Source organism: Salvia splendens, chromosome 12 (assembly GCF_004379255.2).
Source record: "Salvia splendens isolate huo1 chromosome 12, SspV2, whole genome shotgun sequence".
NCBI classification, from domain to species: domain Eukaryota; kingdom Viridiplantae; phylum Streptophyta; class Magnoliopsida; order Lamiales; family Lamiaceae; genus Salvia; species Salvia splendens.
Window position 1 is genome coordinate 28,103,022 of NC_056043.1, and position 27,416 is coordinate 28,130,437.

At 37.5% G+C, this 27,416-nt stretch overlaps 2 protein-coding genes across 2 annotated transcripts; both read right to left on the reverse strand.

Moving 5' to 3' along the window:
- Nucleotides 1-180: 180 nt before the first annotated feature.
- Nucleotides 181-19,733, reverse strand: LOC121758502 (exocyst complex component SEC3A-like). Its single transcript, XM_042153888.1, has 25 exons — nt 19,380-19,733; nt 18,318-18,388; nt 17,917-17,997; nt 17,733-17,800; nt 17,526-17,628; nt 16,932-17,080; nt 8,335-8,452; nt 8,023-8,127; nt 7,487-7,588; nt 7,205-7,342; nt 6,810-6,938; nt 6,644-6,724; nt 6,441-6,515; nt 5,598-5,771; nt 5,344-5,491; nt 5,206-5,270; nt 4,922-5,092; nt 4,202-4,281; nt 3,313-3,394; nt 2,406-2,503; nt 2,164-2,272; nt 1,679-1,747; nt 903-968; nt 722-814; nt 181-491 (listed from the first exon to the last, which is right to left on the reverse strand). The coding sequence occupies exons 1-25, from the start codon at nt 19,555-19,557 to the stop codon at nt 381-383; spliced, it is 2,664 nt and encodes an 887-aa protein (XP_042009822.1). The 5' UTR covers nt 19,558-19,733; the 3' UTR covers nt 181-380.
- A 2,278-nt stretch (nt 19,734-22,011) lies between these two features.
- On the reverse strand, nt 22,012-26,762 carry LOC121757343 (probable hexosyltransferase MUCI70). Its single transcript, XM_042152891.1, has 6 exons — nt 26,022-26,762; nt 25,066-25,283; nt 24,606-24,782; nt 24,351-24,506; nt 22,998-23,274; nt 22,012-22,572 (listed from the first exon to the last, which is right to left on the reverse strand). The coding sequence occupies exons 1-6, from the start codon at nt 26,362-26,364 to the stop codon at nt 22,340-22,342; spliced, it is 1,404 nt and encodes a 467-aa protein (XP_042008825.1). The 5' UTR covers nt 26,365-26,762; the 3' UTR covers nt 22,012-22,339.
- Nucleotides 26,763-27,416: the final 654 nt, after the last annotated feature.

Consider the following 27,416-nt stretch of genomic DNA (forward strand, 5'->3'; position numbering starts at 1 on the left):
TGCGATATTATTTGTCAAGTTGGAAATTTGTTGGAAAAACCTAAATTTTTTAAATTTCCAAGATATTAGGGGCCAATATCCCTATTTATCTAAAAAAAATAGACTGTAATATTCCAAATAGCGAGCTCCAAATTACCACGAATTTAAATAACTGCAGAAACAAATGAAGATGAAGCAGAATAACTGGAAAAAATAGATTTACACTAATCATAACAATCATGGATTAAGCGTGTAATACAAAAGATATCCCACTAGCTACTATACTAACGACTTTGTTTGAATAAATCAAATTGTGAGCCTCCAACAAAATACAGTGGAAGAGATAAGGAAAGTAAATATGACCAACTTTTTTACACTCATGAAATTTACCGGCTGCTCATCTACATAGATGCCAGTAGATCTCTCATTTCTGAAACCGGAGGGATGGACTCTGTCGGATAAATTTTAACGACAAGTTGGGCAAAGCTGTCGTACTTGTCTAGAAACTCTTTCTGCCATTAGTTTCAGATATATTAGTAAGGTAGTTCATAATGTACTCCATTTTATTAGGAATGATGCACATTTAGATAGCAAAATGACCATACTCTCTGTTGTTCATTCAATTCATAAATGTCAACATTTTGATATTAGATGAGTTGCAAAACCATGGAATACACAATTGACAGTCATTGCAAGGACAGTTTCAACTTAAAGGAGATGACTGTATAACTAAAAAAACTACCTTGCACTTGTCCCATAGTGAAGGCAACAGCTCCTCTGATGTCGTCAAATTCTTCTGTAATCTTTTATACATTGCCGCGATGGACTTGTCAACCTACATGTCATAAGTTATAACAATTTGTACCAGATGATATTATTGTTCTAGTCAGATGCCAAATCTCAAAGTCAGTAATCAGTCATACCCCAGATAGACTTGATTTCACAACTTTGCGCAAATCCATTTTTGACAATCCTAGCTGGAATGGTATCTGAAATTTTGCATAATCTCATGCTTAGTCTCGAGAATTTAGTAAGAAAAGCTCTGGAGAGTAAAGGCTTAAAATGCTTAAGTTGACATGGCATCAATTAGAACTGAAGCTTGTATGCATCTTACATGACTCATAAACAGGAAAATGTATAGGAATGACCACTAGTAAAGGCAACATGGGGTTCCTTTCACTGTTTAATGGACTGCATTCTCAGAAATTGGATTATTACAATTACCCATGAACCTTAGTAACTTTTTGCACCTTGCCATACTAGATTTTTATTCTTTTTTTGGGAAAGGGGTAAATTTTATGCATCATTAGGTTACAAGTACAAACGTGATGAATTATCCCTTTGCTATAAAAAAATGTGTAAATTTATGATCTCAAACCCCAAAATGCATAGATCAACAATAAAAATCAGTCTCCGGTAAAATCTGGCAAGGTCTAGAAAAATGCTAAAGTTGGGATGAGGATTAGGCAGAAAAATGGAAAACACAGTTTAAGTGGCAAATTATAATGACAGACCCTACAAGAAGTTACAAGAAAAATTGGAATCTAGAGAGAGAGAAATGGCGTGAAATTTATGCTGTGACTAGGAGAAGACTTTAAAACGTGGGGGTGGAGAATATGAAGAAGATGAACAAGAAAGAAAGAAAAATAACTAAACTCTAGAATCAGTATGATTTATAAGGCATGTGCTTCACATTTACCTCCTCTGGTGTAATTGTATACATTAGGTCCTCTATTCTGCGTGAAAACTGGAAAAGTCGTTCAAATTGCTGCATTGGGAACATCAAACAAATTTCTCAATATGTAAATTCTATAAAATCAAACCAATGCAAATATTGTGACAGAATATGATCAAATTAAGAGCTTGATGATGTCAATGGATATTGAGAAGTGACTCAAGGGGATGAGGAGAAAAAAGCTTGTAGAGATCCCTTGTACGTCTTTCCCTCTTTTGCAGATATTTCAATTCAGTATTGGACATCATGCATGACATCAGAGATAGGGACTTCAATTACAAAGTTGAAGTTTCATTGGCTAACTAAGCAAGAAAAGAGAAGGGGCGGAGGATAAGATGGAAACAGGAAGGAATGGCAAGGCATCTTATGGGATGCTAATGTATGATTTGTAAGATTAACTGATTAAGGAACAGAGATATGACCTCTTCACATGAAAGAGAACAACTTACATATAAGATAATTGAGTTTAAAAAGCGTGTGCAGGCTTGTTCATAAGCTTCACTTGCTTGGTGATAAAACTTTGCTAAAGTGGGCACAACATTGGCCAGGTCATACAGACTGCACAGTGTGGTTGGTTAGCTTGTGAATATCAGAGTTTTTGATGGTATCCAAAAAAAAACAAATATCAGGCATAAAGCAATAACAAATAACATAATGTGATTCATGGAATGACTAACTCTGATAGCAATACCTGTTTTGAAAGGCTGCATAATTTTCTAAAAGCAAAATATCTGCATACTTAGGGTCTGATTGAGCAATTTTGTCCAATGTAGCAAACATTACAGTTACCTGCAAAAGTATGATTTATACATCTCAGGAAATTTCAATTTGTGCATTAAACTGAAGAAATATAATTGTAGTCAATGAATACATAGTATTAATGATTAAATGTATTTACCTCTAAAAAATTATTATTATTATTATTATTATTATTATTATTATTATTATTATTATTATTATTATCTTGAAGTCTGAAACATAATTAGAAGTTTAGAAGAATAATATAATTACATATTTCTCCCTTTCTTAACAGATTCTAGAAGAATTTGGCTCCAAGATCATTGACAGTTTCTACACCATAAATCAAATAGAACTGGCACAGCAGGAAAGATAGAACAGAAATTAGATAGTTTGTCACACTCTTCAGTGATTCCCTTCTCAAATCACAGACAAAATATTAAACTTTATCCATCCACGCAAATGAATGCACATTTATTTCTTTGCCATTTTTGGATACAAATTTCTATCTTTCATCCATACTTTCTCTACTTATTTACAACTTCACCATACATGGCCAACCTGCCCTACCATTTCTCCACTCACAATACACTCTACCTAAAAAAGTGGCGCCCTTTTCCACTCACGATACATTCTTCTTAATGTTTATTAAAACCCATGCCACAACCTAGTGTGCACTATTTTGTGGGATGGAATGTGTGTATCATATAAATCTTTAGTTAGATCAAGGATGAACACACTGAAAGTGGCAACTGAACATTACTATGCAAAACCCATAATATATCAAAATCTAGAAGAGATAGGAACAATAAAATCAAATCATATAATTTAAAGAAAAAGAGTTTAAGAGAAGTACTTACAAACTTTGTGTACGCCCGATCAACCAAATCCCTCGATTGTCCTTGTATGTATTGCTCCATACGTGTTGCAAGAGTAGCAAATCTATGCCAAAACTAACAGTAAATTCATGGCTGATAGAGAAAAATTGTTGAATGCCTAAGAAAGCCAAATTAATACACATGGAGTGAACAGAAAAAGTTCTCGAAAGGATATTTTAAGATCACAAAGATACTTAATTCCACGCAAATGGAAATAATAAAGTCAGCTAAGAAATCCAAGTTACAATTTTCTGAACAACTTATACATCCAACTTTCAGGCTCAGTTACTTTCATTTGTGAACATCAGTATTCGGTGCATAATCCTTCTGAAGCAGTGCTTCTAACCATCCCCATAAACTATGGAAACTATGAGTCAACCCCGAATGTTAAACTGGACCACACTCAACATTGGTATCCATAATTTAAGAGCATGTAGGTGTGTAATAGGCTTATCTGAGTATGACAACGACGTGCTGCTGACCTGAAACCAGATTTTATATAGCATCTAGTTAGATGCAGCTCGCTACCTGTAGAACTAGTCTAATGTTGTGTATTTAAGCTATCACTATGGCTTGAATTAGCTAAATAGTTCATAGATCCATTACTATGCATGTAAGAAGCTATCAGAAGAAATATTATGTGGACAGGAATGAGTACATTCTTACAATTAAAATGTTTAACAGAAAGGAATTGTAAACGATTAGAGCTTCCGTCCTCAGGAAATATTATGGTCTTGGTCAAACAATCATACACATGACACAGGATGTAAAATGGGAACTACAGCTAACACAATCTAAAACACAATTATCAAAGATAAGAAATGGATTTTGTTCGTTTCTAAAACTTCAAAGACCTTGAGGTTTAGTATACCTTGGTATATATGGCAAGAGTCCCATTTGTCGAACATTTCGCTCATTTCTCTCAATCTGGTGGCAAGCTTCGTCCACAAACTGGAATACAGTACGTGTTTAAGTGCATGAAAATCACTGGTCAAACTGTACCATTTGTATATATAATAGTTATATATAACCATAGCTGACTCTATAATGGTATATATAACTAAGTTGAGGCCAGATGTTTTAGTCAGACTTGATATTTTCTAGCAACTCCCTCACCCCCTAGATAGGATTTAGTTGGAACTTATAAGTAGCATATTACTCCCTCTGTCCAGCAATATGTGTCCTAGGTGTCCTGCTTTGATTCAGGCACAGGTTTATGAAATGTGAATGAATGTAGGTGTAAAAAGTTAATGGAATGTGGGTCCCATTTTTATATACTACAGAGCATTAGTTTTTATAATGAAATGTGGGTGTAATGAGTTAGTGGAATGTAGGACCACTTACTACATTTAGTAAAAAGAAAATGGGACATGTATTGGCGGAAAGGTCGAAATGGAAAAACAGGACACATATTGCCGGAGGGATGGAGTGCTATTTTAGGTTGCCAGACTAATTCAAGCTCATTAAGTGATTGATAGAAATTGGAAGATCCTTCAACACATTTTGAAAACCAAACAGAAGCATAAATCCAGCTGCGTCAGCTTTGTCTATTTCAGGAATGTGCTTTTCCTACTTGAACATAAGAACTTACACGACTGAATTGTGTAGAAATCCTGTTTTCAAGGTCATCCAGTAAAATACGCACAAATCCAGCTGCGTCAGCTTTTTGACCAGAAATATATCGTTCTGTTGTACCATGCATAGATATACAACGAAGAGGGTCGATCTTGTATGCCCAGTCCACAACAGCATAGAAATCTTCCTAAAATTTATCACAGCAAGAAATAATAGAGGACGAAGAGTGTCCATAACAAATGGGAACTTTACTATACTATATCAGAGAACTAAAACTTGCAGATTATAAATTTAAAGTACCTGTATTCCATCAAGCAAATCGTGAAGTGATTCATTTAAAGCCTGCAGATCTGCAGATTTTTTACCTGCAAAATTGTAAGGGGGTGATGTGACCTGTCCCAATGGAAAGAAGAAAGCATGACGAAAGATGGAGATTACCATCATTCTCATTATCATCAATGTCCATGATGCCCAAATCATCATCATTTTCATCATCAGTGTGTACATTTTTTTTGCCATTGACAAGGCTTCCAGGTGGAACAAGAGCTGGCACTTCAAAGCACATGAAGTGTGCGAAAAAAGAACTCTGGAGTTCAACAGCAAGAGTATATGCAAGAATCAAGCATCTTTCCAAGAAAACGAAAGCAGCAAAATCAGCAAGAGACTGAAGTTCGAAGGAAGCTCATTATAACCTCATCAACTAGAAGAGGAATAAAAATGGTCAGCATTTTTGCATATGCCTCCGAAACAGTAGATGTGTCAGCACTACTAGCATTTTGGTTAGATCCTGCAGAACCATCAAGCCATACCGTTGGATTCCTTGATGCCTTAGTACTAGCACGAAGTTCATTTGCAAACTCACGGGCCTGGGGTGGAAATCATAACAATGTATGAAGTCTTAGAAGTATAAGGTAAAATTTTATGCATATAAGCAAATAAACAGAGACACTGATCAAAATGTTTATGTAAAGATCATATTATAACAAAATGGAAAGATCAATTTTTTGTATCATTTTTTAAATAATCTGCACAACATTTATAGTTCCCACATTGTCAATGGCAGATAAAAGATCTGGTTGAGCCCTATGAGATAAACACAACAGGTTTTGCAGAAACATACAAATATATATAGAAGCATTCAGAAGAATATCAAGCTGAATTTCATTGATGTTATAATTCATCCAACGAATCATCCATTAACTGGAGAAGGTAACTTTGGGAAAATGATTTCCAATAGGAAATTCCCTTTCTATTTGGACATTTTAACAAGATAGGATCATAGGAGAATCATAATTTGGGACAAAGGGAGTATTTACAAAAGAGACATATTCTGAGAAGCAGATAAATATCCAGTAGGACTGAAAGCAATTCATACATAACAGAGTCATAGCTCCAATATGGACAGCGTAACAGTGAGGTCAAAATCAAAATTACATACAAAACCTTTCTAGAAAGCATGCAGCTGTAGATGCATACACGATGATATATCAGACAAGAAAAGGAAGAGCTGTTTAAGAAATATCGTGTGTTCTGACCTCTCGACGTAGAAGCAAATTAAGAGAGCTGCAATAGGCTTTCCTCAATGGGCCAAGGCAATTCTTATCTAAAGTCTGAAAATGGAAAGTGGCAAAGTGGAGCAAGAGAAGCCCCAAATTAAGGCATGGTATGAAGAAATGATATAGCTCATGACTGTATGCAATAATATCAAACATAAAATGTTGTGGGTGTTTTACTGTACCTTCAAGTGTTGCAAGAGGCGTGCATATGTCCTGCACTTGTATCTCAAATCAGCATGATCAGGCCTCTTAAGTTGTCCACGCTGTTAAAGACCAAGACGACGGCAAAATTACAATCATTATAGCAGACCAACAATTATTAATCAACAGTATCTGTGCAAGGAATACCTGAGAGAAGTAACTCTTATCACTTATCATGAAATCCACCAAACTAGTAAAATAGTTCCTCAGGAATTCGGATGCTCTTTTGACAAAATTGTTTCTCAACTTGTCAAGTTCTGCCCGCTTCTCCCGAACCTGTTCACCACCATATCAAGTAAGAGAAATTACCCAAATTTGTCATACAACACAAAGCTTCATCAGGTATTAAGGCGACTATCCTTTTCAGTAAACTAGTAGCATTATTTTTTTTATTATAGTACTGAGAAGAGAATCTTCATAAATATCAGAACAATTCAAACTCCTCCAGAGTGCAATATATAATGTTATATTGGAGGATGAGTAACTACAGTGTGCAATTAACCTTGGCCAGAAAAGTTAAAGACTCAAGGCATATTACATACAGATCTCATGTTTGCATAGGTATGATCCAAATGGGGACCTTCAAGGTTTCTCAAAGCGTTTGCTAGCCACTCACAAGCTTCAATGTTCTGAAGCATGCGAGCCTCATCGAATGAACCCCCTGTAAGGCATGCTGCATACTGCAATTGAAAGGAACAAATATAAAATTAAATGCTAAAACTCTCACATGTACATACTTAAGTAGGGGGAAGCTAGACTAAAGATAATACACCAAATTCTGCAAAAGGCACATTTCACAAACTAAAAAAGCTATGAGGAAGGACCTCAGATGGGATGCGCAGTTTTTCAAGAAGCTTATCAAGTTCTTCAATCAAAGATTTATTATTTACTGACTGCATTTCCAGCTTGTTGTTTCGCGTTTCAATCTGCAGGCCACGGAACATAAAATATGTTAGCAAACTAGTGATAATACACTTCTTTTCTAAAAGAATTAGAAAAATAACTCAAATGTAACAGGTAATATATGGATCAAAGTACATGGATTAAATAAATTAGTTTGGAATTTGGATGTATGGTATGTGCTCGAACCAAGCATAAGTGGTGAAATATATGGATCAAAGTACATGGATTAAATAAATTAGTTTGGAATTTGGATGATGGTATGTGCTCGAACCAAGCATAAGTGGTGAAATCCAACAATAACAATATACATAGTCAACATATATTTTGTTCTAATCCCATCACTCTTGTTCAAAAGTGGGAGGAAACATCAGTGGAAAAATAAGGTGTTTGTGGTATACAAAAGTAGGTCGCTAGGCAAACTTTTCCATATCAGATTACAGTTTGTAGAGATCTTTACCGATTCTATGTCCTCCCTCATGTGGCGAAGTTTCAAATTGAAAATCCCTAGCCATTCATCCATGTCCTCTACACAGCTAGTAGCTGACTCAAGCCCCTGTAATACCTGCAGGAAAAAAAATATGAATTTATAGTTTTATACATATTGCTACTTCCACCATAAAACAAAAGCATAACTGAATCTAATTAGACACAAGAGCCAAAAGGGGCACCAATATCCATCCAACCTTTCAGTGTTCCAAAAGTCTAAGTGCATGGAAATTCCACAAAAAGAAGAGATATCTCACGTAATCATTAGGATCTCATAACTAACCTCATTTATTAAAGGTTCATTTTCTAAAATTGAATGCACATTTGCTGCTTCTAACGCTTGAAGCTCTCGTTTCAACCGCTCAGAAAAGGCTTCAGCTTCACCAATCCCCATAACATATCTGCAGATCAATGATTACCAATACCCATAGCTCTTGGTCAAATAACACAAAATATAGCGAAAGCACACAAATGAGTATGAGGCAAACTGTGACGAAAGGGCATATGGGCTACGGAGATAGCTAGAATAACAGAAATAGTAAGACAGTATACTGACTCAACCCATATAATGTCTCTAAAAGAACGCAGAAATAAGCAATGTTAAACATTATAATGGTAGCTCATAGTCCTCGCATATAAAAATATAAACCTTGGTAGCTTTATTCAATAATAACGACATTCTTATGGCCCTGGACTAATGAACATGGTAGACCATGTGGTAAAAACTTAACCATGAACATGAATAAAAGAACTACCTACTCCTGCAAATATGAGGCAATCGTCAATCAAAGGACCCTTGTCTATCAGTAAAACATGTCCACAATGGCAAGTAGCAGGAAAATACTTCTACTGTCTTCCACTATTTGCCCGGACAGTCCAAGGTGTCCTCTCAGTGAAAATATGAGAGGAATCCAAATATACTTGTTAAGAATATTAGTGTTCTGTCCCACATCATTGATGTGACATAGTCTAGCTTAGTCTCATGTACTATATATATGTGGCATGTGTTGAGTAATAAAAAAAACATCAAATACACTGCTACTTTCTCTACTATGTCTATTTATTTATCCGCTTATATCTATATTTTACTGTTCTACATGGTATCAGAGCGGATTCGAATCCGTCTCTAGAAAATTAGGGTTTCTGTCGCTGCGGCATTCTGCGCTATTATGGTTCTGCTATACCACTCTTTCCGAAATTATACCACTGTTTCCGAAATTACAGTTATGCTATACTCTACTCCGCTACTATGCCCAAACTAGGGTTTTTACGTTGCTGCATTCTGCGCTATTATTTGCATGCGCTCTTGCTTGCATTTTATCTACCTGCGCTCTTGTCAGCAGTTATTATTCTACTCCTCCTACAGTTGTCCTCCTGCTACAATTGCTACTATGCTACAACTATCACTACTACGCTACAACTGTCACTACTACGCTGCATCTACTACTTCTGCTCTACAGTAGCTACTCTGCTACAATTGTCACTACTACTACTTCTGCTCTACAGATGCTACTCTGCTACAACTGTCACTACTGTAAAACATCTACTACTTCTGCTCTGCAGTTGCTACTCTGCTACAACTGTCACTACTACTACTTCTGCTCTACAGTTGCTACTCTGCTATAACTGTTACTACAATTGTTACTACTATCCTGCATCTACTACAGTTGCAACTACTGTGCAGCTGCTACTCTGCTACGGCTGACACTAACTACCATGCATCTGCTACAGTTGCTACTACTGCTCTGCATCTGCTACTTCTGCTGCTACTTCTGTCCCACATCAGTGATGTGACATAGCCTAGCTTAGTCTCTTGTACTATATATATGTGGCATGTGTTGAGTAATAAAAAAACACCAAATACACTACTACTTTCTCTACTATGTCTATTTACTTTTCCGCTTATATCTATATTTTATTGTTCTACAATACTGATAGCAGCTTGGTTGCACCTTAACAATCTCATTTTAACTGCCGCCAATTACTCCCACCAATTTTCACATGCATCTAAAGCTATTTTAAAATTAGGTTAAACATATCCCTTAAATGAGGAGTTCAGGTAAAATGTGAAATCTAACCTCACCAGGAAAGAATGAAGGTTAGTGGAGCCACATAAGAGGTAGAGTTAGTCCCCAACTAGAAAAGAATTGATCCTTCAATACTAACATCTTGGTTGGGAACTTAGGTTCCATGCAATCAAGATCATCAACAACCATACTATTGAGTACCCATTTTTGTATACATAAAACTCAAGTCTTCAGGCAGTCTTTTCTCACATTAGACTGTTTTTTCCAAATCTTTTCCTTATAGCATACAAAACTGAGTCAGTAATACTTTCTTAAACTTCATTAAAGACAACAGCATGCGCAATGTCGAAAATTCTTAACAAGAATGCCTGAAGACAATTATTTGCCACAGAATCAAGATAAAGCTTTTAATTTAAGGGTATGCAGTTAGATTAAATTTACAAAACTAATTAACATGAAAATCTATTTTTAATTTTACATGGTTTATTCAGTCCTCTGAGCTTTATTTAATAGAAATACTAAATGAAGGATCAAATGAAAATAGCTTAATATAAAGCACAAGGAAACAAAATTCATTATAAGATAGTGAAGAAAGGATTAGCATTTTTTTACTTAAATTTCACAGAGAAAGAATAATAAATCAATAAAAGTACTGGTAACTAAATCAATAAATCAATAAAAATACTGGTGATTAAGAAGAATAACTGTGAAATTTAACTTAAAACTCCAGGCCAATTTAAAGTGGATTCTTTCTTTGGAGTGGAGGGAGTATGTTTTATTGGTCCATGTCATTTTGGGAATCAAGGAATTATGAAATTTCTAGCAATTAAACAAACAGGGTACAGGTTTCAGCTATTGAGAATTTGTACGAAGCATTAGTTTACTAAATGATGGCACAACCTTCATAAATTATACTGAAGGAGTTTCATGCTCAATCCGCACAAATTTTCCTCCCTTAATTTGCATACACTCATATGTAAATTGACATGTTAATTGTTTCTTCTTAGTAATACATTAGGTTTCAAATAAGAATCAATATTAGCTATAGAATCATTGATCAGAATCTAGAAATCAATAAGAATACTCAAGGTTATACATCTAAAGGAACTAGATGAAGACTTATCAATGGCATACTACCATGTCCCAAATGTATTGTAACTGAGCCATACTTCCCGTGTAATAATGGAGTGCTCATTTCAGTTGGAAGAAGCTCGGCCAGAGAGGAGTTCGGTAAGCTCGGCTTACCGAGCTGGAACTAGCTTGGAACTAGCAGAAGAAGAAGGAAGCTCGGCTTTGAGCGCGGCTTTGAGTTCGGCTTTGAGCCGAGAAGACAGTTGGTCTTGAGCCGAGAAGCAAAGGAGTTCGGTTTGTGTACCGAGAAAGGAGTTCGGTTTATGAACCGAGAAGGGAGCTCGGTTGTGAGCCGAAGAGAGTGCTCGGTTGTGAGCCGAAAAGAAAGTTCGGTCTTGATTCAAGAATAGAGTTCGTCTTGAGCCGGGAAAAGAAGAAGCAACAGTTCGGGCTTGAACCGAGAAGGAAGTTCGGCCTAGAGAAACTAGCCGTTGGTGCAGCAGTTAGTTAGCCGAGATGTAGCAGTTATTCTTCTTGCTTTCTTGATTCTTCTTGTAGTTAGTTAGTAGCAGTTGCTACTTGATTGTAGAGCTTTAAATAGCTCAAAACCATGTACGTAGTTAGTAGTGAAAATCAATAAAGAGTTTTCAAGTTTTCTCTCCAAGATTACCATCTTCGATACTCTAAGTGTGAGTGTGTGTTCTTCTGCATTGTGAGTTATCATACAACTGTGAGTGTGTGTGTGATTCACCTGAGTGTGTGAAAGTCTTGTGCGTATTGAATCCCAACAAGTGGCGCCGTCTGTGGGAAGATGGCAGCAAGGCTTGATGCAGAAAAGTTCACAGGCAAGAATGATTATAGCCTGTGGAAGATGAAGATGAAGGCGGTCTTGATTCAACAAGGCTTGGCCGCAGTTCTTGCAAATACAGAAGAGAAAGGAAAGGCTCCAATGCTTGATGATAAAGCTCAGGCAAAGATGGAGGAGATGCAGCTCAAGGCACATTCTGCAGTGATTCTGTGCCTTGGAGATAAGGTCTTGAGGGAAGTTCAAGAAGCCAAGACTGCGGTGGAGATCTTGAACAGGTTAGATGAAGTTTACCTGGCAAAATCTTTGGCTAACCGGCTGTATCTCAAGAAGAGGCTCTATGCCTATAGTTTTTCTGGTGAAAAATCTATCATAGAGCAGTTGGAGGAGTTCAATAAGATCATTGATGATCTGGGCTCTGTGGATGTTAAAATTTCAGATGAAGACAAGGCCATTCTTACATTGAATGCCTTGCCTAGCTCGTATGACCAGTTGAGTGATGCAATCATCTATGGCAGAGATAAGCCTATCACCTATGCAGAAGTCTACTCGGCCTTGATGGCTAAGGAACTCCAGAAGACTACCAGCAGAAGCTCTGCAAGCTCCAATGTTCAAGCAGCAGAGGCCTTGAATGTGAAGAAGTTCAAAAAGCAGAACTTCAAGAAAAAGTTTGAGGGCCCTAAACCCTCAAGTTCTGATGCTCAGAAGGAAACCAGAGCATGTTTTTGGTGCAAGAAACCAGGGCACTTGAAGAAGGACTGCCATGCCTGGAAGAGAAAACTAGCCTCTGAGGGCCACAACACTTCTGATTGTGTAGAGAGTACTGATCCCCCTGCTCAACTCATGAATGTAAGTGATAATGGGATCAGTTACAGGTGGATAATGGACTCAGGGTGCAGCTTCCATATGTGCCCCAACAAATCTTGGTTTCATGATCTTCAGGAAGCATCAGGGACTGTAGTTCTTGGAAATAACCATGTGTGTCAGATCAAAGGGATAGGGAAAGTGAAGCTAAGTTTGCAAGATGGCTCTATAAAGATCCTAACTGGGGTGAGGTATATTCCGGAGGTGAAAAGAAATCTCATCTCATTGGGAATGCTGGAGGAGAAAGGGTTCACCATATTGATGAGTCAGGGAAAGATGCTTGTGAAATCTGGGAATGCAGTGATGATGGAGGCTGACAGAGAGCACATTCTCTATTATCTGAAGGCTAAGGCTGTTGATGGAGAAAGCAATGCAGTGTCAGATGACTCCATAATGTTATGGCACAAGAGATTGGGCCATCCAGCAGAAGGAAGCTTGAAAGAACTCATCAAGAAGGGCCTGATCTCTGGAGATTTCAACAAGATGGACCCCTGTGAGCAGTGTATACTTGGAAAAGCAAAGAAGGCACCCTATCCTACAGGTATTCACTCTTCTACAGCCCCATTAGACTACATACATAGTGATCTCTGGGGCCCTTCACCTGTAAGCTCAATTGGTGGTGGGAAATACTACCTTGCTATTATTGATGACTACACTAGGAAACTGTGGGTGTATATACTGAAAGAAAAATCAGAGACATTCACAAAATTCAAGATATGGTGTAAAGAGGTGGAGCTAGAGAAGGGAAGAAGTGTTAAATGCCTACGAACTGACAATGGCTTGGAATTCTTGTCTACTGAGTTTGATCTGTTTTGCAAAGAGAAGGGTATGAAGAGGCACCGCACTGTTCCTGGTAACCCCCAGCAAAATGGTGTTGTGGAGAGGATGAATAGGACTATCCTAGAGAGAGTAAGGTGCTTGTTACTCAGTTCTGGTCTGAGCAACAGATTTTGGGGAGAGGCTGTGTATACAGCAGCCTATCTCATAAATAAGTGTCCATCTACTGCCCTTAAGTCTGAGACTCCTGATTACATGTGGTATGGAGCCCATAGTGACTACTCAAAATACAAGGTGTTTGGGTGTGCAGCCTATGCTCATGCTAGGCAAAGTAAGCTTGAGGCTAGGGCTCTAAAATGCATATTGCTGGGGTATCAGAGGGGTGTTAAGGGGTATAGGCTCTGGTGCATTGAGCCTGGTAGGCAGAAGGTGGTGGTGAGTAGGGATGTTGTGTTCTTGGAGGATCAGATGCCATACTTAAAAAGGAAGCTGGACTCCAATGAAATTGAGAGTGATTTCCTCAAGGTGGAGCCAGTGGGACTTTGCCAAGGAGCAGGTGGAGCCTCTGACTCAGAAAGTGAGTCTGAACCAGAGGATGATGGTGCTCTAGCTCGAGGTAGAAAAGTTGATGAGCCTACAGCAGACTCTGCCAGAGAGTACCAGATAGCAAGAGATAGAGGCAGAAGAAATACAAGACCACCTGAAAGGTTCTCTGATGTGGTCTACTATGCACTTTGTGCTGCTGAGGGCATTGATATTGCAGATCCTCTCACATATAAAGAAGCCATGAAGAGTAAAGACAGAGAAAGGTGGATTGAAGCCATGAATGAGGAAATGGAATCTTTACTCAAGAACAAAACATGGATCTTGGTGGATAAATACAGACTGACTACAGATGGAAAAGAAAGGAGGCTGATCAGTTGTAAGTGGTTGTTTAAGAAAAAGATTGAGACCACTGATAAAGATAGAATCAGATTCAAGGCAAGGCTGGTGGCTAGGGGCTTCACACAGCAAGAAGGAATTGATTTCAATGAAGTATTTGCTCCAGTTGTTAAGCACACTTCGATTAGGATCTTGTTGGCAGTTGTGAACCAGCTAGACTGGGAGCTACAACAGCTTGATGTGAAGACAGCCTTCCTCAATGGGGATCTAGAGGAGACTATCTTTATGGAACAGCCAGAGGGCTATGTGAAGACTGGAGAAGAAGGCAAGGTGTGCCTGCTACAGAAAAGTCTTTATGGACTTAAGCAAAGTCCTAGACAGTGGAATAAGAAGTTTGATGCACAGATGAAGAAGATTGGCTTCTCCAAGTCAGAATATGATGATTGTATTTACATCAAGAAGGCAGGCAGGACTCCCATTGCCTACCTATTACTCTATGTGGATGATATGCTACTTGCAGGCCCTTCTATGACAGAAATTCAGAAAGTTAAACAAGATCTGAAGTCGAGCTTTGAAATGAAGGATCTAGGAGAGTCAAGGAAGATCCTAGGCATACATATTCAGAGAGATAGAGGCTGCAAGAAGCTGTGGATGCTGCAAACTGATTATATTGACAAAGTTATGCAGAGATTCAGAATGGAGAATGCTAAACCTGCCTCAACACCCTTGTCCCAGAGTTTCAGATTATCAAAGGAACAAGCTCCTAAAACTAAGCAAGAGGCTGATGAGATGGAGGCTATCCCTTATGCTAGTGTTGTTGGGAGTATCATGTACACTATGATTTGTACAAGACCAGATCTTGCTCATGCTATCTCAGTGACTAGCAGATACATGGCAGACCCGGGGAAGGAGCATTGGAATGCTCTTAAATGGATATTGAGGTACATGAAGTCAACTAAGGACTGGGGGATTGTGTTCAATGGCTGGGAAGGTGGATCTGAGGAGGTTGTGCAGGGGTATTGTGATGCAGACTATGCTGCAAATCTGGACACCAGAAAGTCTCAAACAGGTTATTTGTTCACCATGTTTGGAACTGTGATCAGTTGGAAATCAGGTCTGCAGAGTGTAGTTGCTCTCTCAACTACAGAGTCAGAGTATATAGCTCTCACTGCAGCTGTACAGGAGAGCTTTTGGATCCAGGGAGTAATTTCTGATTTTGGTTTTGACCAAGAAACAATGGTGATTCATTGTGACAGCAGCTCAGCTATATGCTTGGCCAAACATCCGGGTTTCCATGAAAGGAGCAAGCATATAGACATAAAGTTGCACTTTATTAGAGATGAGATTGAAAGGGGAAGGGTGAAGGTGGTTAAGATTAACACCTTGCACAATCCGGCAGATATGCTAACTAAATCTCTAAGTAGAGACAAGTTTGATCATTGCAAGAAGTTGATCAATGTTTGTGCAAGAACTGAGATGAGCCCTCAGGTGGAGAATTGTAATAATGGAGTGCTCATTTCAGTTGGAAGAAGCTCGGCCAGAGAGGAGTTCGGTAAGCTCGGCTTACCGAGCTGGAACTAGCTTGGAACTAGCAGAAGAAGAAGGAAGCTCGGCTTTGAGCGCGGCTTTGAGTTCGGCTTTGAGCCGAGAAGACAGTTGGTCTTGAGCCGAGAAGCAAAGGAGTTCGGTTTGTGTACCGAGAAAGGAGTTCGGTTTATGAACCGAGAAGGGAGCTCGGTTGTGAGCCGAAGAGAGTGCTCGGTTGTGAGCCGAAAAGAAAGTTCGGTCTTGATTCAAGAATAGAGTTCGTCTTGAGCCGGGAAAAGAAGAAGCAACAGTTCGGGCTTGAACCGAGAAGGAAGTTCGGCCTAGAGAAACTAGCCGTTGGTGCAGCAGTTAGTTAGCCGAGATGTAGCAGTTATTCTTCTTGCTTTCTTGATTCTTCTTGTAGTTAGTTAGTAGCAGTTGCTACTTGATTGTAGAGCTTTAAATAGCTCAAAACCATGTACGTAGTTAGTAGTGAAAATCAATAAAGAGTTTTCAAGTTTTCTCTCCAAGATTACCATCTTCGATACTCTAAGTGTGAGTGTGTGTTCTTCTGCATTGTGAGTTATCATACAACTGTGAGTGTGTGTGTGATTCACCTGAGTGTGTGAAAGTCTTGTGCGTATTGAATCCCAACATCCCGCAAATTAACTCACATTAGCAGTCCCTGAAATCAATTACGTTTAAAGACTCTTCTCCTAAGAAATTGCAATTTTATGCATGAACAAGCATACATCACAAACCATATCTGGTAAAAACTGGATTTCCTCATAATCAAGATTGTGATACCATGATGCTTTCTTGGTTCCACTTGTAAACATTGCATTACAATAGTAGTTATAACTAGTTTGACTATATTCTAAGAGCTCAGCGCAAGGAAGGAAGCTTAGATTCAAATAAAGTACATACGTTCCTAAAAGAGCCTCCATATCCTCTTCCTCCACTTGAGATACAAGTTCCCTTTCAACAGTCACTTTTGTGTCAGTTTCTGCAACTGCAGCCACAATAGGCCCATCTTGAACGACACCTTGTTGCTTAGAAATGGCTGGTGTATTTTCCTGTAAAAGATACAAAATAAACTCTGATTACAAAAACGGAGTATAACTAATACAATCATGGTCCTGTATACCATACAGAATTACAGATCATATCAATTACACAGAAAACTGATAAATTGATGTATATACTCTCTTATAATCTGAACAGTTATCCATTAAGTACATCAACCAAGTATCATAAAGAGGTTTGTCCAGGCAAGCATAGATATCATGATATTCATAAAGAAACTCGGGAAGGAAATAGAAAAATAAGCAATTCCTAAACGAATCATTATCAGTACATCGTATGGTCTGTGAAAGGAAGAAGTATTTTAAAAAAATTTAAATAATTGTAATAGTAGTGCTCAGAGTCCAAGCATTGAAAAAACAATGTCAAATATATTTGTTTGACTGTGGTTGAAAAAGTGATGGAAAGATTAATAACCAAATTTATATCATGCTGCACCTTAGCCCAAAGAGCCATCTCCACAACGTCTATACCAACAACTTTAGGAAGACGTCCCAGCACATCCTTGCAGATATTTAAGATGCAAAGCAGTAGACGGTTCCTAAGACACATCGACGCCAACATAGAAGGAGGAGGGGGGGGGTCATCAGCAGAGGAAGAAGGTGAAAGGAAAATCATAACCAATAACTGCCTGAAGGGGCATACCTGTCATCAACATTGCGCATTGTCCACTGAGATGGGGCAACACTCTGATTTCTGAGGTTATCAAATCCCTTGATAAACATGATCAGCATTAATCACTTTCACGACATTTGTTTAGCAAGGATCATGAACTTATAGAAATAAATATTTGTAGCAAGGATGTATATAGAGGCTAGGATCTATGTACCAGCATAAAAGTACATCCACTCGGATCATTTGTAACGACGTCAACTTTTGATAGATGCTTCAGCTTGTATAGTTTTGCAGGCTATACATCAAAGGAAATATAATGTAAGCCAAAACATACTTCAAACCCTCAAAACAAAGTGATATGCCTGATAATCAGAACGGTGTCAGATAAGATTATATATGCAAATTTCAAATTCAGTTTTCTATCCCAGTTGTTAAATCTACACTTTGCTCACAAGTAATTAGTGCTCATGGATTATAAACTTGAGTTGTTAAAATTGTTACTCAATATTCATGAAACCATGTAACTATCTATACTGTGGTGAGCAAGAAGAAACCGAATATATGAAAAAAGATAGTGTACATCATAAAAACTTTAAAATAAGATATGATACTTACTTCAAGAACACCTCCGGTGGAATATTTTAACACGCGAAGAAACACTGATGCTCCTTGGCCTTTTGCCTTTGCTGCAAGCAACATATGAAGCGATTAGACAAACATCAATAACATTACATGATCAATATTTTATTCATTCCAGAATTAGAACAGAGCAGCTAAGACTGTTCCACCAGTTACTATTATAATATCTACACTATGCACACAATCAACATAAAGAAAAGGTGCAGTAATCTGTTATGTAGCTCATCAAGATCAGAGGAAAGCCTTGAAGATGATCAATGAACCTCATTAAAGACCTTTATAACTGTATACAAGCAATGTTTTTTAGATGAGGAAGGGGATGGAAACAAATTTATTTCGAACAGTGCTAACAATACCATCATGCCCAAACTTGAAGCAAACACATGTTTCCCAGCATTCGACAGACCGTTTCTTATTCAAGTCCCTTCTGTCATGTCAAGCTAATGTATTAGTATGAATATCTGTCTTTTCAGTTCAACACATATCCAGAACATGAGTACTAATTCCATCATACGGGCTATCTTCATTTAAATAACAAAAAACACATGCACATAGTTAAAAGAATTCAAACAAATTTCCCCAAACCTAGTTAAATCCAAGAATCTAAATATAGCAAAGTTGACATTGATGTATCCATACACAATTTCTGATGCTAACTTAAACTGACTTGACAATAGACCTCTAAAATTAGTAAAACACAACTTATGCCAAATATGGAAAACTAATATGATAAGATCGTTACATGAGTTGCGCTCAATCTCGAGGTTTAGAAGAGTAAAAATGTTTTGAGTAGCAACAATTTCCCCTAAGACCCTCGCTACCAATGTTGACAGCCAAAGCTAACCCAAGCATTAGTTTACTAAACCACAAGCACATCTAACACGTAATTACTCTCCATCAAAGTTCCAGTAAATCCTTGCTAGTCGTCGACCAATTCTCAAGTTCATCAGAATCACTAATTCAAGCAGGCGAACGAGTACTACGCTAATCATCTCCTCGCAAAAACGAATAAAATTAAGCTAAATCGAATAACAATACTCGAAATGGCGAGAACTCGGGGCTTGGCCATGTGATTGCGTCCTAACTTTCCGGATTTGGCCCAGATCCCTCGGCTCTTGGCCACTCTGATCGACATGAGGATCTCCTGATTGGTGCCCTCGATCGCCGCCGCGCAGGCTCTCCGGAGCTCCTCGTCGTCGGCGCTCGACTTCGCCATTGTTGCTCAGCTCTGAAGAGAGAGAAAATGAGTTGGGAGCTGGGGTTTACAGTTAAGAGGCGAAGGGGGAAAGCTGGTGATGGAGGAAACCAGCAACAATTCAAGTCAGATGAATGTCAAAATGAAATTGCGCTACTGTAAGAAAGCATTATCACTATAGTCATATTTACATTTTCTTGCTTTATGATTATACAAGTTTCTATCATAAATACGTTTCAAGTTCTAAGTTTCTATTTGAGAAAAAATCATACGATTATTATTAAGTTCAAACTTAATTCATTTATTACTTGAACAATTTCTTTATTATTTATCAAATAATTAAAAGTTTAGAAGCTATTCAAATGTAACAAAGTCAAGATAAACTTTCTAGAAGTTCATGTAGAAACATTCGATTAGCAAAAGTAGAGAGCTCTAGATAACAAATTACACTACTACTGTTATCCTTCTCATCTCCCTCAACTAATAGAAATAGGTCCAAATTTGGAAGAGTCTTAACCAATAAAAAGTATTTCAAAGGATATAAAATTTTATCATATACTGCATTATTTGTGGATCATAATATTTTTTTAAAATAAGTAAAAATTCATACAAATGAGATAAAAATAAGATTAAAATGGGTTAGTTCGAGCAAGGAGTTGCAGGAAACAATTCATTAACAAAAGAAACTGCAATTTTAATAGAAACTAAGTTTATGCTGTGAATTTATATCGTCTGATCAAAATTTTGTGGACTTTAATAATTGTAAATATATAAATATTTATATAAGTAATATATTGAGTCCCTCTTTGCAAGATTTAATTATTCCTAAAAGCTAAAACGACAATTGTCGACATAAGGCTATTAGTGGGAATGCGGTTTCAGAAGAAAAACCAGAAGTTTGGAGGATATTAGAGTTTAAGGGAAAAATTCAAACTCATTGATAGTTAGTACTCTATCTAAATTCAAAAAGGAACAAAGCTCGTTTAGGCAACCGAAAACATTTAAAGTTTGTATGTTTACAACATATTATTAACAGAAATTAGTGGATCTTTTTAACTTTCTTCAATGTAAAACTAATGAATTTAGAGTGAACTTCGAAAATGGAACCTAATTTTTCAATTTTGCACAAAAATAGTCCATGGTCTTTTTTTTATAGTAGCATTTTAGATATCCCGTGACGAAAATAACTCTATGTGCCACACATGTGATTTTTGGGCAATAGAGGGTAGTTTCGGAAATTTCAATGAAATTGTGGAGTATTAGACATGTGATTTCATTTTTCTTCTTCTATTTCTGATTTCTCCTCTTTCTTTTTTCTTTATTTTTAGTGTTTTATTTGTATATTTGTGTATTTTTTTACCAATATTTGCGGCAAGATTTTAGGTAATTTTTTCATATAATACTTTTCAATTAATAATTAATTAATAAAATCATCTTTAATCATTATACATTTACAATCCTAACCATACATAATATAAAGAATTTATTTACAATTATAATTTTAAAAAAAATATTATTCTTATAAATCATATTCCCTCCATCCCAATTCATAAGAGACAAAACTTTTGGACATAGGTTTTTGGAGTGAAAAAAGTAAGAGAGAGGATGAAGTAAGAGAGAGATAGATTATTAGTTTTGCTATAAAAGGAAATATCTCACTTATAGCGGGACAACCTAAAAGAGAATACCTCTTACTTATAATTGGACAGTGGAGTACTACTTACAAATCACACTTCAGATATGTTGATTTGTTGACCAACCATTTAACTGGATGAAAAATAAAAAATAAATCCAATGTTATAATTGGAAAAGACCGAGAAAAGACCGAGAAAAGAATTAGGGGAAAGAAGAAGAAAGAAGATATTACTCCCTCCGTTCCCATGTTACTCGCGCTTTTCATTTTAGGCCGTAAATTTGGGATTGATTTTATAGTGTAATTAAATTAGAATTTTAAATGTAATGAGACATCACTTAATAAATATTAAGAAGCTCTTAACTTAAACTAACATATTAATTAAATGAATTAATTCTAACTTAAATTATAAATAGTGTAAGCAGTTTGTGACGAGCCGAAAAACAACAATGCAAATAACATGGGACGGAGGGAGTATCATTTTAGGTCATTTTTTGTGTAAGTCTAAAAATATCCTTCATAACAAACGTATGAAAATATTTTTTTTGAGGCATTTTGGAGTGAAAATCAGCATCGGATACCAAAAATGTGATTTTCAAGTACCAAAAATGCTACTCCCTCCGTCTCAAGAAAGACGACCATTCCTTAAGATTTTATGCAACTTTATTTTGTGTGTTAAATAAAGAGAATAAAGTAAGAGAGAAAGAATAAAGTAGTAATAAAAGTCTTTCCATTTTTAAATAGATCATCTTGGATGAGACAAATCAAAAAAAATTTGAATCATCTTCGGTATAATGGAGGGAGTATAAAAAGAGATCACAAGCTATTTACTAGTACAAAACTGAAAAATCAGGTACTTCACTCATGAATTTAATACAAGCTGGACAATCAAAGGGAAAAAATAAAATTTAACGGAAGGTCAAATGGTTTGGTAAGAATAACCTAAGAATCAAATTTACAAAAAAACAAATCTCCAACACCACCCCCCAAATCCCATAATTGTGAAAAAACAATACAAGGTAGGTATTGAAGTCCAAAAAGAAAAAATGAAAAGAAAACAAAAATGTATCCTGCTTACGTGATGTGATCTCTTTGCTGATACATATGCCGAAGGAGGATGTCCAATCTGCTAAATTAGACCCCCTTGCTTATGGCAAGGAACAGAACGTATTAGCTTGTGAGGGGCTTTGCCTTGCGTATGTGACCCATACTATTTACAAGATCCTTTCTGGTGCAGACAGGGAACATATTGATGCGTGTTAAACCCTTGAGTCGCCAAAGGACGTAGGGGAAACTTAGTTGATCACGTGAAGTGAAGCGAACGACTTCATTAAACCAAAGACACATGAACAAGTTTGTCACTGGAGTGTGCTCCCTCACGATTATTGAAGCCTCTGCTAGTGCTGCACACGGAATCATAACATTATCCATACTGTATTCAGAAATAAGATGCTACTTACTGTCTTAACAAAATATGTTGCCAAGAGCTAAAGCCAACAAATGATTAATGATATACAGAAAAATTGTAGCTGGCAGTTTAAACACAAGAAATACAAGACAACCCAAAGATTACTCCTTCAACAGGAAAAAACCATATAATGAAACGATGAGACTACCTCTTGCAGAAACAATTATGCTTTTGAAAGATATACGATGATTTTCATCCACAAAATGCTAATTGTAAGTAGACAGTTACGTTTTTTTGAAGCAATTGTAAGTAGATAATATTAGTAAGAGTCTTAGTAGCAAATTCCACACATCATGTGCAGAAAACTTTTAATCCTATCTAGTATGGTGTTGGAATAGATGCGAGCCAGAAACACAATACCTTTCTTCCCATTGAACCTCTTATCTTCAGGAAGACCATCACGGCGATACTGTGCCAACTGGACCTCCACCTCCGCTGGGGTCGCCTTATTTTTATGGACAACAGCCTTTGCCTCATCATACACACTACTACGAGCACCATGTTCTGAAATTGCAAGTTCATGATTTGAACGCCAAAGTAAGGCTTCCAACACACCCAAAGGGTCTCTCCGGAACTGGGACTTAGAATCAACCCAAATGGAATATCTGGCATTAGGGAAAAGACGATGGGCAAGCATCTGGATAAAGAGATAATAATTCACAAAAGAGTTAGTATAAATGTCCACCAATCTAGAATATAAACAGCAGCATGTAAATAAAATATAGGGGTAATTGCGCCAAAATACACGAACTCTCACACAATTATGGTTTCGCACATAAACTATAAATCAGCCTATAAATACTCAAACTTTCAATTTTAATCATTTTTCACATTTCAACAAGATTTAAGCTGAGGTGGAGACCCGAATGCCTGCATGGATTATATTAAACAGCCAGCGGTGCCAAATGACGTAATTTGACTATGGGTATCTCGCTGAAAATGTCCACGTGTAAAAAATGAGAGAAAAAAATTAGAAAGTTCATGTATTTGTACGTGGAATTTATAGTTCTTGGGAACAACCAGAATCATGTGAAAGTCTGTGTACTAGGCGTAATTACCCCTCAAAATTACATTGTATTCTACAGAGAAGAATTACTCATGTGCTAGAATTATTGATGCAATTACCCATGTACAATGACAAAGGAAGTATGTTTCTTTTAAACCTAAGAAATATAATGACAATCTTAGATATTTTTTCCTTTTGTTCATTGCACTCCACCATGGTGGAGGTGGAGATGCATATCCTATCTTGCATGTGACTGCCTATACAGGGGGGAAATTTAGTTTTACTTCCGCACTTGTGGACAAAATGCTCTTGAAATCAGCGCAGAAAAGAAAAAAAAATGCATTCAAAAATGGCAGAATAAGCACAAGATATTCTTGGCTTCTCCATTTGTATGAAATAGTTATTACAGGACATATTTCTCCTCCAACATGACCTTCATTGGAAATTAACCACAAGACTCTTAATCTTTTTTCCATTTTATCATTACGAGCATTCAAGATGTCAGCAGGAAGACACTAATGTCACTGATAGTTAAGCCTAGACCAAAGCGCCAACGAGGCTAAATTCAGTTGATATCAAACTTTGGATACAGACATGAGAAAAAAACAATTATGATTTAGCTGTGGACAAGTTGTCGATAAACTAGTTATACCTGGTATGATACAATAGTGACTTGCATAAAGGAAAGGAATTTCAGAGTTTCACACCTTCGGTACTTTTCCATTCAATCTTTGGTCTCTGAAGGGTAAGTCTCTAACAATTATGACACGCCACTTCCCAATGAAACGTCTTTCATCAATTTTGTTCCCCTGTGCTTCCTGTGTTGCTAGAGTAATTTCATCCCAGAAGGCCACATAGCAAACCTGAATCCATTTATGTGAAACATTAATCATGACCATACTCATACGTGTGAGTCAATATCATACAATCTCCAATTACGTTTCTGTGTATAAGATGAAAACCTTCTGAAGTGAAGTTTCTGACATTCCTATAGGTTGATAAAGATCATCTCCACCACCAAATGCACAGGTAGAAACCACCACTTCGCAAGTCTTCATGTAACTTTTGTCTTCATCAGAAATCCTAAATCCTCCAATTTCACTGTAGAACCCACAGTGGGCCTTAGCCTTTTCAGTCACCTATCATATGGTAAAACTTGTGATAAACTAATTGCACCAAAATGAGACTAGGTCTGATATATATATATATATATATATATATATATATATATATATATATATATATATATATATATATATATATATATATATATATATTCCATAGAGGTACCAAAGCATGGACCATAATCTGAATGTCTCACCAACTTAAGAGGCAGATCAGTCCTCTTCTAGAGTACAAAACAATGCCATAAGTTGACACTCAGTTTGTTTAAAAACAGAGGGGCAAGATAGAACTTATTACCTTAAACTCTTGATCTCTCTGTTCCAGTGTTTGGTTTCCTGAGAATAAATTAAATCTTGAACCCTCCAAATATGCCATGGATAAGTTAAACGTTCCTTCTTTACTGGCTCCATTGGTCTCCGTCGCATACGCCAACTCTTTTAGTGGACTTTTAGAGTCCATAGGAGTGGGAATTTTCAGAAGCTCAAGTTCTCCAGGAGGTAGAAGCTTCAAACATCCTGACATAATTCAGAAAAGAGAGTCATAGGATTAATAAACCAGCTTGTAATTGTCGTAACAATTAATCCAAGTTAATCCACAGTTTACTTTGATGATTGGTTAAATTTGAGCTTGTTGGAGTGCCTTCTACTTCTAATAGTCCATGAACTAGATCCGAATCATTCTCAACAAGTCCACAAGAATTGATCCCATTTTTTTCATCGGTTCCGGGTATAGACCAATGACCTTGACCCTTATCCTTCAAATACTCAATCCTCTGTTTTATCCATCTATTCTGTCACTCAGAGTAAACGTTCCCTTGGGATATTCCCCAAATAAGACACTTGCACACTATCAATATTTTCATCCAAATTGCTTCTTCCACTGGTACAATAAATGTCAGTAAGACATAAAAGAGAACATTTCTGTTCCCAGTGCTTCATATCAGTAAAATTCCAATCCAAATCTTACACCCTGTAATTTAGGTAATGGTAAATCAACACATAACTCTAAATTCCAAACCTAAGTGCAAATAACTCACAAAACTGGATAGTGCTATAGAAAAGTTTCCTAACTTCGACAATGTAGCTAGACATCACTTAACTGTTCATTGCAAGCATAGAAAGCAATCACTACGCCTCAATAACTATGACAAAACACATACAGCATAAACCACGGAGCACAATTTGCATCAATGTATCGCAGAAAGAGGAGACAAGTTGCAGCAAAAACAGAAATTAGGATATACTACGACTTACGCTCTCTTACGCCCCCAACAACCCTAGTGGTAGGATCAAGTTTGTTCAAATTCCCCAACGGCTTCTCTTTACTACTCTGAGTAGCTGCGTGATCCGATTTCCTGACCGGTGGCGGCCTACGGATCTCTCCATCACCGATTTTGATGACCTCATAAATCCAGACGCAGACAAGGAAGAGGAGACTCAGCGCCGGCAACCACTTGGCGACGCTTCTTCGGGCGAAATCAGGCCAGCTCCTAACGCCGGGATTCTTGCGCTTCCGTCGGACCCGAGGCCGCACACGTCTCGAGGGGTCTTCGGGGTCGTCGTCGGAGACATATATTGGGGCGCCGTTGCTCGACATTGCCGATCGCCGGTCGCCGCTGCAGAGATTGACGAGCTTAATAGAGCTTACGAGTTAGGCTTTCGCTGTTTTTGAGTTGAGGCTGACAAGAGAAGAAGCCACGGAGGCAGCGCCAGGAGCAGTCGTGCTTGCGCGGGTGAATTGCAGCTATAGCGCCAATTTTGTTGTTGATCGTTCGGCCGAGAATGAGAGAGGAAGCGGGGGCTGAGGAGGTGTCGGTGGTGGCTGTAGATTGGTGAGTTTCACCGGAAATTTGAGAAGAAGAATTACAGAGAGAGGAATTGAGAAATTCTTGAATCTCGTTTGAGTGCGAGAGTGGGAGTCGAGAGATGGCAACGAGTGAATTTATTTATTTTATTTTAGTTAATTTTTGTACTACTCCTAATATTTAACTTTTAGGGCGTGTTCAAGTTTCAAGAAATAGGTGTAATTCTTGGATTATTCACCGTTCATGTTTCAATGTCCATTTATGGAGAGCCCGAGTTTGAAAAGTAGGCCCGCACTGTTTGCCTTTGTAAGTCCATCCACTACGCTGTCTCTATATCGTCCCTTAAAACATCCCTTAACTACTATTTGACCACTATTTAAGGGCCCACTGTCCTTTTTTCCTCTATCCCTTAACTAAGGGCCGGAACCTGCAACACTCTGTCCCTTAACCGTCTCTTATTCCGTCCCTTAATTACTATTCATTCAATTTCATTTTTTATTTTTTTCCCAACCCAATTCAATTAAAACAAACACACTTTATTAAAAAACACACAACATAAAAAAACACACAACATAATTTAAAATACAAATTTAAAGAAAAATAAAAAAACTACTTCGCCGGCTAATCATCCTCCGGAGGCGGTCGAGGTTGAGGGGGAGTCGGAAGGCCAAGTTGTGCTACCATATGCACAATTCCGTTCCACCAGGCCGTGAATTGGGCGTACGAGAAGCGGGAAGTGTCCGCCATTGTGGCGGTCATGTACGCCACCATAAGTGTGTCCGAGCCTCCCCGCGAGCCCGATCCCGAGGTCGGCTGGCTTGATTCGCCTCGACCCTTCCTTGCT

Bases quoted from the DNA above. Each gene is read 5' to 3' on its own strand.
- LOC121757343 (XM_042152891.1), bottom strand. From the start codon at position 26,364: ATGTCGAGCAACGGCGCCCCAATATATGTCTCCGACGACGACCCCGAA. The intron at 24,783-25,065 runs GTAATAAGTTCT...ACCATATGATAG, and splicing joins AGAGAGATCAAGAGTTTAAG to GTGACTGAAAAGGCTAAGGC. The intron at 23,275-24,350 runs GTGTGAAACTCT...CTCTTTATCCAG, and splicing joins TGAATGGAAAAGTACCGAAG to ATGCTTGCCCATCGTCTTTT.
- LOC121758502 (XM_042153888.1), bottom strand. From the start codon at position 19,557: ATGGCGAAGTCGAGCGCCGACGACGAGGAGCTCCGGAGAGCCTGCGCG. The intron at 2,504-3,312 runs GTAAGTACTTCT...ATACTTTTGCAG, and splicing joins ATCGGGCGTACACAAAGTTT to GTAACTGTAATGTTTGCTAC. The intron at 815-902 runs GTATGACTGATT...TATGACATGTAG, and splicing joins TGAAATCAAGTCTATCTGGG to GTTGACAAGTCCATCGCGGC.